Here is a 14,232-nt window from a genome sequence, read left to right as displayed (position 1 = left end):
TATGGGGATTCCGCATAGAAATTTGAGATTGCACCTGCATCAGTTTATGTACATTTCAGCTCAATGAATGTCATTCATTGAGAGTCTTATGGATCAAAATGACCACATTCACCAAGCAGTCAAATCTCTATATCTACTAAGTTAAGTTACCTTATCTTTGAAAGGAAGTAATTAACTCATCTTTTTCATAAATTCTTGTTGAGTAAACATACCTAAAGATGTAACAAAAAACTGCTAATTTATATGTAAAAATTGTTGAAGAAAAAGGTGATATTATTAAATGTTTGTGTGGGAACCTACCTTTATATCCCAAGAAGAATAAAAAGAATAAATGGATAAGAATAAATACTTCATTTCTGTGTTCCATTGTCATACATATAGTGATTACCCACCATATGCTAATCACTGTATAAATGGTGGAATTAAAAAGATGAGATAGATACAGTTCCTGCTTTCACTGAACTCTCATTTAAGTTGTGTCTGTGTGTGCATGTGTGGGGTGTGTGTGTGTGTGTGTGTGTGTGTGTGTATGTATGACAGATCCTTAAACAAAAAATAATGATACCCTGCGTGAAATGCCAGAGGTTATTTTAAAACTCAGGAAAAGAAGTCAGGAACTTAAAGAAATTTTGTCTGTGAGAGGTATCTTGTGAAACAAAGTTTTGTTTTTAACTATGTCCTTAAGAAAGATGGGGCTGTTATAAATAGAAGCCCAGAAGATTTGAGGGGCTGAAGGGGGAGAGTAGGTATGGAAGAAATCTACCAATGATTTCTTGCTGGAAGAATTTAAAAAAAAAAAAAACTTTCATTATCACACTCTATTAAGCCAGGACCAGGAAACAATTTCTAATCAGCACTCTGATCTGGGCAGAGATTGTGCAGCCTTTTGTACCAGGCCTCAGATCTGTGTTCTCCATTCACACATGCTCACTTCCAGCTGTTGTCATTGAAATCCCACATAATCTTTCAAGGTCAAAGGGCAGTCACCCATGGCTGCTGCAGTTAAAAGGTTATGCTGATTTCTGTTGTCAAATATTGGCCCTTTTCTCTTCCAATCACTCCCATTCTACTTTTTCTAACAAGAAAAATCCAGGCTAGAATTGTATTACATGACTTTAAAGTCTTAAAAGTGTTCCCCCATTGTGCTAACACGACATGGCCTGAACAGTCTAATTCATTCTGTTATATTTCACAAAGAATTTTCTGCTACTTCTAAAACACTTTGTGTTTGTGCTGAGCCAGCGAACTTCAAAGTCTAGTGGCCTGCACAATTTGTGGCATGCCGTGGTATCTGCAGAAATGTATAATATAGATCCTATAATTTAATAAATGCTGTGAATTATGGCATCAGTAGCTAAGTAATTGCTGGGTGAGTAGGAATTGCACAAAAAAATGACTTTAAAAAGGATGGAAGCTCTTTGTATTTTGTGGTTCTAAACATTAACTAATTTTATTATATATTTAGAAAATGGGACCTACCTATTTGTAATTTTTTTTTTCTTTTTGTAGTCTTGGACAAGTCATTGCAAGAATTCTTTTAAAATATATTGCTTCAGTTCATCAATGATTTTTCTTTCCATCCTTGGTGAACCAAAATCAGTGTTAAGTGTCTTAAAATTAGCACATGGCCCCTGGTCATCTTCTTTCCTTGTCATTGCATGTGTCCTCAGGTGGTTTAGCAAAGAGGGCTCTCTGTGAATGTTTTCACAGCAATGAGAATTAAACCTAAAAAGGAAGAACAGAATGATGGGCATTAATTTTTTTTTTTTTCTGTTTTACATCCATAAACCAGGGTAGCCCTCGGGTGATACAGTTTCATGTCTGTTTCATTTAAGATAATCAGTTTCTGATGTATTCAGAGAATGCATTTCCTTTTTTTTTTCTCTAGTATATGTAAGAGTTTATAAGCAGACACTGAAGCTATTACAAATAGCTTGATCTGTTTGCAGATTAACAGTTGTTACTGTCCAAGTTTAGAGAAAACTTTGATTCAGAACATAGAAACAATAAGGTTGCTTAAAAATCCCTTTTAGTTCAAAACCAGGTTAATTATGAAATACTTTTAAGTTTATGATGCATTAAAAATAACAACATTGGGCTTCCCTGGTGGCGCAGTGGTTGGGAGTCCGCCTGCCGATGCAGGGGACACGGGTTCGTGCCCCGGTCCGGGAAGATCCCACATGCCGCGGAGCGGCTGGGCCTGTGAGCCACGGCTGCTGAGCCTGCGCATCCGGAGCCTGTGCTCCGCAACGGGAGAGGCCACAACAGTGAGAGGCCCGCGTACCACACACACAAAAAACAAAACAAAACATTAATTTTCAAATATTTATAAAATACTAATCTTATTATGCTAATATACTGGAACTTACTTTTTCTAACATGAAGCAAAAATTTGTTTTTTTTTACGGTGCTTTGAAAAAAAATTCCCTAAAGCAAGTGTTTCTCTGTTCTTGTACAAAGCTAATTTGTAGCTGGGTCCACTTGCAAAATATCTATTTCTGCTTATTATAGGTATAATATATGTATAATTCTAAATGTTTAGGGGCAACGGGAAAATTAATTTGCTGACATGACAAAAGAATGAAAGGAAGAATGTTTAGCCTGGGGGAGAGAGCGGGGCTCAGGGACTGTCTTCATATATTTGAAGGGTAGCAAAATGGAAGGGAGATTACATTTATTCTGCCTGTTCCAGGGGCTAATGAGGTGAAGTTATAGGAAGGCAAACATATTAATGAATTATTTTTTAAAAACGAAACCTCATTATTTTATTAGTCTAAAATTCTTTATGACACAATGATTACTCCATTACTAATGATCTTTAAGATCCCTTCATTTCCAGTTCATTCTGTGATGTCATGCATCCAGTATTTCTAAACATACAAATAGGTAAAAATCTTTTTTCACTTTTTATTTAAGCGTTTTGATATCTATTAGACATAGTCCTTTAATTAAATGCTTAATCACTTGTAACTCAGATTCATAAACCCTCTTTATGTAAAGTCGAACCATGAAATTTAATTTAATGAAATACTACTCTTCCCTTATTAACTGCAGGAATTGGTAAAAAGATGTGATAAGGCCTCTGGGCTAGATTGGATAATCAAGTCTCTAGCATTATATTTGTTGGATTAAAATGCAATAAAATTCATTATATAAAGATAACAAACCTGTGTTCTAATCCTAATTCTGCCACTAGCTGTGTGACCTTAGGCAAGTCAACCTCATTGAGCTTAAGCTTCCTTTTCTGTAAAATCAGAATATTGCCAACTACACAGAGTTGCAGGAAGAATTAGAGCTAATATGACTAAAGTGTTTAGCAGAGTGCCAAACACGTAGTAAATACTGAATAAATGAAAGCTATGGTTTTGATGAAAATTAATGCTACCTAGAGTTGTTCTATGGAAAAATTTTTCAGCTAGGTAGCTTAACTTTATAATACCTGTTACCAGCTTGATCCATTTCCCTAATGTAGATATTTTAAAGTGATTGCAAGTTAAGACGTGGAATATCCTTGAGCCTTGCCTTAAATGTGTTAATTAATAAGCTCAGAGAGTTCAGATTCTGCTTTCCCCTTGGCACATTGGTACATAAACCAAATGGGGAAAATAGGAAAAGGAGCAGAATAGTGTATTAACAGAACAACATTTGCCAAAAAACAAATGGTATCCTTGTCAAAGTATTTAGGAAATCGTGAGTTAAATGATATTAAGAAAGTTTGTTTATTGCAGGAACTTTCAGAGGCTTTAATATGTAATTTTTCCTCATCATTCTCCAAGGGTGGGTGTGATAATGTTTTCTGAACTTATTTTACTGTGGAAATCTTTATTTAATATGTATTTGTGTCTTTGTTTTTAATTCGTTTGTGGTAGAGCATTTTGGGGGACTATTCTGCATAGCACGGTTTGGGAAGTGCTGATATGAACCCTGATATGGAGGATGGAACATATCAGTATTTGGAGAAGAGCAGGTGGGACATCTTGGCTGCAACACAGAGAGTATGTATTTGGGTGGTATTGGAACTACTACCTGAAATGCTGAGAAGGTGTATTAGAGGCCAGATTTTGAAGGGCTTTAAATACCTAGCTAAGAAATCTAAACTTAACTCTCGAAGAAATCATGAAATACTGATGGCTTTATTATCAGACAAAACACACCAACCATCCATGCATTCTCTCCCTATTGTGCTAGTAGATTAAAGTGGAGAAAAGATACCTAGCTGGCGTCACAAATTTCTTTGCCTAGAAGGGCCTTACAGAACACTTAAATAAATAAAATACAATCAAGAGTACTGGGGAGTGTGGTATATTTGTAAGCTCGCTCTCAGTTTAAAAACCTTTGTATGCAAAAAAAAAAAAAAAAAAAAAATTAGTACTCTGCTAGCCAAGCAAAATGTGTTTGCAGACTGAAGTTGGCCCTTGGGCTGCTAATTTGTAGCACTTTCAATTCAAAAGGGAAAGACTGGCACTTATGTTGGTTAGGTTAAGTACTAGGCTGCTATAACAGAGACCAAAAAAATACGTGGTTAAAGTACATTAAAATCTGTTTTTCTTTTTGTAATTGTTCCAGATGACAGGCTAAGTTGGCAGGGGGGTTCCACTTCACACCATCATTCAGAGTCCCAGCTTCCTCTGTCTTATTGCTTTCCCATCCCATGGGCTCTGTCTTTGTCTGCAGACCAAACTATTAAAATTCGGGCTTAATGGATCAGTAGAAATATACCTCCACCCCACCTTAAAAAAAAACAACAACCTGTTTTCTAAGATACTCCAAAATACAAGTATAGAAGGAAAATGTGACTGGACGTAAGCTAAAATAATTTACATTGTGCTTTAAAGGGCTACTAAATGAGGGTATCTCAAGGCGCTCATCTGAATCACTGAATCAATATTCATTACACACCTAGAAGCAGAGATTGTGCTGGGCCCTGTGGGCATCATCAGATCAGGAGACACAGCCTGCTCTCACCTGGTTTGTTGTAGGAGTGCTGAAGGGCAACAGGAAAACAAATCACTGTCAAATAAAGAGAAAGAGCCTATGACAGAAGGCACGTCAAGCTGAAGGTCTACTCAACAGTATTGATTGAGCACAGCTGCTAAGTATGGACTGAACTGGGGGGACGGGGAAGAGGAAGGAGCCACGTTCCCTCGCTTCACGCGGCTCATAAGCCAATGGGGAGTTCACCGAAGGAGGAATGAAAATTCCAGGGAGGAACAGTTGATGAGGTCAACTTTTCTTTAGGAGCAGGAGAACGTGAGTTCTGTGAGAGCAATGTCTTTGGGATTTAGCTCAGGGTCTTCATGTCACAGACAGTCCCAAGTACTTATGGAATGTAGATGGCCTGACATTGAGGGAGCTCTTTTCTCTTTGAGGAGCCCAGACCCAAGCATGAAAAGTCCCAGACATTGGCCTGGCTTACCAGTGACGGGACCATGTTTACCGTGGGAGAACAGACTAGAGATACACTCGTCCCTCCATATGCGTGGATGTTGGTTCCAGGACCGTCGTGGATACCAGAATGCTCAGATGCTCAAGTTCCTTGTGTAAAATGGCACAGTTGGCCCTCAGTATCCACAGATTCTGAACCCCCTATACGGAAGGCAGGCTGTACATTCTTTGTGGTGAAATGACCTGTGAACTGCAGTTGGCCTACATCTACTGGCCAGATGAGGTTGATAATTTAGAGCTGAGAGCTTTTGCTCTTCCAACAGGACAAACAAACATACCACCTCATGTATAAACTTTCCTCCTCAGATACATTAACTCTGTTTCATGGGCATTTCAACTTTCTTTAAAGACCAGCCCTCCAGATGGTTTGTCTGTTCCTTCCCCAACATGTGAAGGTTCTGCAAGGTTACCTGTGTCTCTGCAAATCGAACTTTTTTTCCTTTAAGAGGTAGATAGATGTGCAGTCCCTTCATGAGATAAGATTTGGTTCCCATATAATGGCATTTTCCATAATAACTGCTGATATCATCAAGGTAAAGAGAGATGCTTCTCCTAACCACCCATAACAGAATTTAGCTTTTTATATTTCTGCCTCTCTGGAAAGCCTAATCTCTCCCCACTGTGAGTATGACTGACTCCAGGTATTGAAACCTGTACTGTAATTGGAAATTCATTGAACAAGACTTCAGTGAGGGAACTATTTTAGCCATTTTATCTAAAATGAGAAAGAATCTGCTCCTTATTTCAATGTCCTATGCAATTACTCCTGAACAGTAGTTCAGAATTGGAGAGAGTCAGATCAGTGTGCAGTCCGGCTTTTCACCTGAGACATACTTAACGAAAGTATATGTTTTGCATTCATTTCTGAGAGGCCCTATTCAAAACATAAATCTTGGGACCTTTTGGGAATGTTTAATCAGCTTTCTATCTGAAGATCTTTTAATGCTAACGTCTGAATTCTGAATTACGTACTTGAATTTGCCTTTTTATTGCCTTTTCTGTTTTTCTCTCATCTTGCAATAAAGTAGAACATCAAGATGGGTGTTATTTCCCTGAAAGTCATTTTTGTGATTTGGTTTGTGTTAGTAAGAACGAAATACTAATCTGCTCAGGTTTGCTTAGTAATTACGCTAGCTGTGTCATTTTTTCCATCATTTCTCAGGTTTCATTTCTCGTTGCTATCTTCTTCTAGAGTTCATCACTGGGTTTCCAAATAATTGGTGAAGGAACAAAACCAGTTTCATAGTCATTTAAAGTTACATGGAGTGTTTACACTGGCCTTTCCTTGGGGACTTATTATAAACATGAAATAGTCAAGGCAATCTGATAATCTCATGATACTGTAAAGGGATGGTGGCTTCAGAGTTTGTGAAGTAATTCTACTCTTTATTGTTATTTTTCTGGTTATTGTACCTTGACATATATTTCATCTTCTAAATTACACATATTCTATTAAAATGGCTTTAGGAGGCAGGTTGCTGGAAGGGAAAGGAGGATCCAATTGTTATTTTTGCAGTGACTTTCAGGGTGACACAAAATCCTAGCTTTAGTGTGGGACTAGATCCGCCCCTTATGTCCATTATATAACGCTGCCCTTTATCTGTGTTTTTATTTGGTCTCCCAAAAATATTAACCATAATCACAACACTAGGACAACCCCAGACATTTCTCATCAGGGAAACGGATAGCACCATCTCGATTGGAAGCTTTGTCTAAGTGGTTTGCCCATCCTGTCCTTGTCCTGTTTAGTTGGGAGGAACTATTTTGATAGTTTATTTTAATAGTTTTTAGGTGCACGTTGGCTTGATTTCATTGCTAGAGGTGAGAGAGAAAAAGAGACAGAAATAAGAAGTTCTGTTAACGTTTTTATAAAAAAGGAAAGAAAGCATATTGAACCCAATTTGAGTTGTGTTCATTCAGAGGCATGTCTGGAGTGCGTACTGCATACCAGACACTGAGTTAGGACCTGAAGGGCTGGAGACGCAGAAGATGCACTCTCTCCCCGCAGAGGGCTCACAGTCTAATGTGAGAAAAAGACGAAATTACAATTCAGTGTGCTAAGTCCTAGGTTAGAGCTTAGTACACCAGGAGAATATTGAGAAAAGAGAAAAGAAGTCTTCGCCAGCAGTGGGGGTAACCAGGAAGGTTTTTGATAGAGATGACAACAAAGCTGAGATTTAAAGGACAAGTAGGAGGTGGACAAACAAAGGGTATGAAGGACAAGGCATTTCAGGGAGGAGCATGTATTCCTTTCGGCCAAGAGGTAGGGCTGGAAGAGAAAGACAAGAGATAGAAAATGAGCCTGAAGAGGAAAACGGAGGGGGTGTGGAGGTCGTACGCCACGTGAAGGAGTTTGTACTAAACCCTGAACACTCTGTGGGGCTCTTGCAAGATTTCTGACAGGACAGTGAGCTCTGAACACATTGCGTTTATCTCAGATTCCTCAACACCTTGTTCTTTTCTACCTCAGGGCCTTTGAACATGCCAGTCCCTCTGCCTTAAGAGCTCTTCCTCCTTCTTTTCCGGGCTGTCTCCTTAGTATCTTTCAGATGTCAGCTCTTAAGAGAGACCTTCCCTGGCCACTGTTTCTAAAGTTTTTCTTATTTGTTTCCTTCATATTATTTATTCCCTTTATAATTTTAAAAATAATTCATTTGTTTTAGATTTTCAGCTGTGTCTAATCCTAGACTGTAAATTTCCTGAAGGTAGGGACTGTGTCTCAAGCCCTTGGCCCACTGCCTGGCACACGGGAGGTGCTCAAGAAGTATTTGCTGAATAAATCATCAGATTTGCCCATCAGGGAGACAGCTCTGGCTGCAGAGTGGGGAGCAGATGAGAGGAGAAGCCAAGACTGATGACAGAGAATGTAGGAGATTGTCCTATCATGCTGGTGAGAAGTAGGAAGAGCCAGGGCCACAGTTGGAAGGGAGAGATGGAGATATACATGGAGTGAAGAAACAGTATGAAATGGAATCAGTGGAGATTGGTTGGACATGAGTGTTTGTAAGAGGCGAGATTCAGGGATGACACCAAACAGAAAATGAGGTGAACAGTGGATGGTTCATTGAAGTAGGGAATTCAAAAGAGTAAGAACAGGTTTTTGGAGAGAAGAAAAGGAACTCGGCTTTGGACATGTTTGGTCTGAGGATACCCGTGGGCTATCTGGATAGAAATATCTAATAAACATTTTGATTTATGGGTTTGGAGCCCAGGAGAGAGATCTTGGCAAAAGATAAAGATTTGAGAGTCATTGGCCTATAGATTCATTCATGCACTGATTCAACAAATATGTACTTACTAACTGCTGTGTCCCAAGTATTAAATACAGTGGTGAAGCAAGCAAACATTTTTCTAGTTTCACAAATATCACAGTCAGGCTTGGTAGCTGATATCATGGAAATAAAGAAAATAACATAGGGAATATATATATAAGGAGAGATGAGTACAGATGCTGGAGAACACCAGTATTTAAGAGGTGGACAAAAGAAAAGGAACAATCCAGAGAGGATGATGGTTTGAATGGATGAACACTCAGGTTTCCCCCTCCCAAGTCCTTATGCTAAACGAAGCTAAGTTTTCAAAATAGATTGGTTGCTTTTTCCGGTGGCAGGATTAAAGTACGTTCACATTCACTCTGTTCAGAAATTCATTTTAAGTCATCCTTAAAATAAGGAATTTCACAGGTTGGAACTGAAACAAGTATCAGCCCGCAAGCAAGTGACGCAGACAGAGATGAGCAAGAGCTGGAGATCAACCCAGATTTTCCCACTCAGTTCTGAATTTCCTTGCTATTGTTATATGGGTCTTAAGTCAAATTTAATGTACGTTGTGGTTGGATTTCCTTTGTTATGGTCTGTGGGGTAAATGTGATGTTAACATTGTCACAGTAGAAAGAGATATTGTGCTGTTTTGCCAAGACTTTGTTAGAAATATTTATTTATTTATTTGCTTGTTTATTTATTTATTTATTTTTACTTCTCAGTTCTTTTAACCCAAGAGACAACACCTCAGGCACTTACCAAGTAGAAGTCAACTAAATACCTGGGTGTGGGTTGTTTTAAGAGGTGAAATTTCTTAGGCCCTTCTTCAAATGAATTTTGCCTTTTTAAAAAATTGTGGTATATATACATGATTCTGTTTTTCTTTTTTTTATTAAGATATAATTGGCATAAACATTCTATGAGTTTCAAGTGTACAACACAGTGATTCAATTTGTATGTACTGCGAAATGATCAGCCCAATAAAGTCCAGTTAACATCCGTCACCACACATCGTGCCATTTTATTTTAAAAAAGCAAGTTATGATTATTGTATATTCTAAAAATTAGAGCCGCTTCATCTAAAATATCATAGATTGTATGTTTGATATCAAAATTGACTGAAAATTGTCTTTTAATTCTCAGCCAAAACATGTTTCTTATGCAAAAGTCCAATGTAACCAAAAGAAAAAGAATAATTTGTAGGTCCCTTTATAATTCTACAAAGCATGGTGATTTTTTTTGCATGTGTTTATGTGCATGATATTTAACAAATTTATTGGTGCATAAACTATGCCACAGGTAAACTTGCTTCCTTTTAGTAGTGGGTGAAATCTTGCTTTTATCAATAACATAAACCTTATTTATTGATTGTTTGTTGTACATTCAGACTAGTCCTATTTCTTACATTGCGTTTCTTAAAAGTATGTTTCTTATTTCAAAGAACACTTATTTTAAAAAAAAATCCCTTCAGCCCACTACTTTTCCTTGACCCTAATTTTAAAGCAGATTACACTAGCCCTATAAACAGATCCCTCAACTAGATGCTACCTGTGAGACTCAGAATCAGAAGACTTTGGAGGCAGAGAGGGAAATGACATTCATAAATTATGTATTCCTTGCCATTTATAAATATGTTCCTGTATATACCATAAAAATAAATAAGCAGTTGACAATTAGATGTAATATCAGATATCTTAAAGGAAATTATATCCAGCAAAAATAAAGCAGATACAGAAATCAAAGAGTAAGTCATTTTGAACAATTAATTTATTATCTTTTCTCAAAAAATAAGGTTCAACCCACCCCTCCACAAAAAACTCTTGTCTCAAAACAAATATAAAGTTTTATTTGTGCTCAGAAGAATTTGTGTTTATGTTTCAAGGGTTGGGGCTTGTCTTTTGCAGTCTGACTTCTTAAGGATTCACGCTATGGTGCCTGTAGAAATGAAGGGGGAACATCTTTAAATCTTGTTTGGTTTGAAGGAATGGATAGCTAATCCCGATCAGATGTTTCTTTAGAGAACAATGTTTAAAAACTGTTAGGGAATTTAGCTATCCTAGCTGATTCTTAGGTAGGCTGTTTTCATCCCGGTTGTGAAGGTCTCAGAGGTCAGCCAAGGTAACCATTTATTTTAAATCGTCTTTTGTTTCAGATTTCCTGTTGAACTTTTTTTTTTAACCATTTCAAAAATCACCCAGTTGTTGTGTCGTAGCTTTCCATAAGCTCCAGATTCAAAGATTCAAACCAAAAAACCATCTACGTAACTAAATGACTCTACCCTCCTACGTGACTCTAACTAGAGCAGAATATGAAATTACACTTCACATTTTTTGATCACAATGAAACTAATATTTGAAATTCTCTTGTCAGATGTCTTCTATTTATGACACTTCGCTTCTTTTGTTTTTGTTTCCCCAGGACATTTGGGCTTCCAGGACAGTTTTGTCACATCAGGGGTTTTTAGTGTGACTGAGCTAGTAAGAGTGTCACAGAGTAAGTATAATTTTGCTTTGATTTGGTACAGATTTGCCTTGGGTTTGTGCTTACCTTTTGCCTAGGCCTCCTAAAGACATAAATACCTTTCAGAATCTCCTTTTCATACTCCCACTGGAAGAATTTTGCCACGTAGTTTGTTTGACAGCCAAGAATTTAAGTCAGGAAAAATTAATATCATTTTAATGTGAGACACAGGGAAAGAACTGAAATCCTGAGTGTCTCACATAGTCCCTAGTCTATAGTGTGAACCTGTTTTAAAAAAATTGAGGCTTCCTGGATTTCTAAGAAATTCTGAGTTTTAAAAGAATTTGTTTTTGACCTTTAAAGAATGCTAATGCCCTTAGCATGAGTGACACCGTGCAGCATGATCATTACTAGCTTGTCAATAATCACCAACAACAGTGAATTAAGAGTACCTGTCACCACCCTGTTCCATTGATCAAAGGGTCATTGATTGTATTTTTGCTATGACATAATCCAGACAGTCCAAGGAGAAAGTATAGGATTCTCCCTCTCCCTCCCTCCACCCCATGTAAACACACACACCCCCACACACACACACTCTTTGTTTTTATTTAAAACCATACCTATATTACCCACAAAAACATCTTTGTTTTTATTTAAAACCCTACCTATATTACCCCTGAAACTAACATAATGTCATACATCAATTATACTTCAAAAAACTAATAATAATAATTTTCATCACACTTCAAACAACTTTGCAGGCCTTGAAAAGATCATAGGCCTTAGGCATTGTGCCTATTGTGCTTAATGGATTAAAATAAAAGTTTCTGGCTAACATTAAAAAAGTGTATCTACAATGACTATGGTGTTCTAGGTCCCAATACCAAGGAAAATTATACTAAATATTAAAATTTTATTTATATTTATTTATTTATTTATTTTGCGGTATGTGGGCCTGTCACTGTTGTGGCCTCTCCCGTTGCGGAGCACAGGCTCCAGACACGCAGGCTCAGTGGCCATGGCTCACAGGCCCAGGCACTCCACGGCATGTGGGATCTTCCCGGACCGGGGCACGAACCCGTGTCCCCTGCATCGGCAGGCGGACTCCCAACCACTGCGCCACCAGGGAAGCCCTAAAATTTTATTTTTTATCCCCCTTCAACTTCAAAATACCACTGGTGGATAAAATTTACATTGTTGAAATTGGTTTCAAGCTGCATCAAATTCTTTGTGGAATGAGGTGGAGTAAAAATAAATATTTTTATTTCAAGTTCATACCCTCCATTCACTGTATTACAGTCTTGCAAGCTTGACCGAGTAAGCAAGTGAATCTCATGACAAGATGTCAGGTCAAGCAAGCCCAGCCATCCTGATCTCACAGGCTCAGGTTCTTGTCTGTTCTTATTTCTTAAAAATCCAGAAAGTGGGATACAAGGTGTGGGCAGGGGATCTGAGGGTGGAGGGAGAGTCTATCCGCCAAGCACTGTGCTAGGCTTTCATGTATGTTACATAAAATTAATCCTTGCAATAAACATGTGAGATTAAGAAATTACTCTCATTTTTACAAATGAGTTAAATCGAGGGTCTAGTTAAGTCATTTTTCCAAAGTCAAACAAGTGGGTAAAAAGTTAAGCTAAGTCTGTATAGCACTGCAATCTGTACTCTTAGACTAGCCCAAAGGAACTTGAAGAAATCTACAACCTGAGACTATACAGGGAAAACAGCAGGCAGGTAACCATGGGTGTTAGAGTTCTACAGTCGGGAACCCTTGGTTAATGCTGGGATGTGCTGGTGTAGGGGTCAGAACCCTAAAGAACGAAGCATTATGAGCAGCGAGGTATGACTTGGAATGGCGAAGTTGTTGCCATAAGATGAAGTGTGCTTAGAGTACCAACCAGCGAGCTGGAGAGAAGATTGCCTTGTTAACTTGGAGGATACGTACTGCCCTAGCACAGCCGATGACCCAGTTATTTGCCGTAGACAAATAAAAATGCATTTGTATGTATATATTTTTACTTTTTTAAGATCTTTAAAAGGTGATCATCATCGTACATTTTTCTTGCAATTTTAATAATAAGAGTAATATAGAGTATATGTATTAGAGTATAACTGTCCTCATGGCATTACTGGGGCATATATTCATTCATAGAGCCCTTACTGGGATCTAATCATAGTCTTAATGAGTGAAAAGAAAACCCTTTTAAGATTGGTGCACAAGACCTTTTTAATTCTACCCTTGCTGCTGTAATACGTACATTTAGTCTTCATTACCGTCAGTGTCCTGAGGCCTGGGGGTTTGTATGTGAAGGCCTTCACTGCTCAGAACCATCCCCAGGATCTCATCCTTCTTCCACTGTCTCTGTGTCCCTTTAAGGTCTTATATCCCAAGCCTTATCAGTTCCAAACTTGACTAGATTTCCATTCAGTCTACCACACGTGGTTGCCAAGGGAATTCTCAACCTGCCTTCGAGATTGCCAGGGGGTATGGCCGGACCACACACTGAATCTACAGAGGGACCTGGTTTGTTTCCTGTCCCTGTTTAGAGGGCTGTGTTGCTGATGCCTGGCATAGCGAGCATCCTTCGGCCCTTGAATGCTTTTCGATTCTGTACACTGCTGTGTAATGGCTCTAGGACTCACTCACACATGCCCTCATGCTGACTGCAACTGTTTGGCAAGAGTGGGACTGGGCTGCGTCAGCTCAACCATGGCTTCTGGCCAAACTGCCATCCAGAGCCCCCTCCCTCCTGCAGATCTTTAATCCAGGTTTGTTCAGGGTCTGTGTCTCGAGATTGCCTTGGCTGATGAGGGAAGGGTCCCCCAGCTCGTGTTTCCTCACCCACACACCTTTCTGAAAGATGTAACACTCAGACCGTATGATGGAGTCAAAATCCTTAACCATTCCTTACGGCACTGCCCACCTCCCCACATTAGAAGAGCTAAGCATCCATTCTAGAGGTGCAGTGGACACTTTTTCCAGATAAGTGGGGCTGGGGTGCGTTCTGTAACCTTGAGATAGAAATAAGCTAACTGGCATGTAAGTTGATTAAATGCATGACGTTAG

The 14,232-nt window shown here is 38.6% G+C and overlaps 1 protein-coding gene across 10 annotated transcripts in view; it reads left to right on the top strand.

Moving 5' to 3' along the window:
* Nucleotides 1-14,232, top strand: part of NFIA (nuclear factor I A) — a 595,358-nt gene that overhangs the window by 429,701 nt on the left and 151,425 nt on the right. For all 10 annotated transcript variants that reach the window (XM_060304981.1, XM_060304976.1, XM_060304960.1 and 7 more), the window contains exon 4: nt 11,124-11,198. In XM_060304981.1, the coding sequence (XP_060160964.1) occupies nt 11,124-11,198 (75 nt within the window). The remainder of the gene's footprint in view (nt 1-11,123; nt 11,199-14,232) is intronic.

Source organism: Globicephala melas, chromosome 1 (genome assembly GCF_963455315.2).
Source record: "Globicephala melas chromosome 1, mGloMel1.2, whole genome shotgun sequence".
Lineage (NCBI taxonomy): Eukaryota > Metazoa > Chordata > Mammalia > Artiodactyla > Delphinidae > Globicephala > Globicephala melas.
The sequence above is the reverse complement of the archived record's forward strand: the minus strand, read 5'-3'. Positions and strand labels throughout refer to the sequence as shown.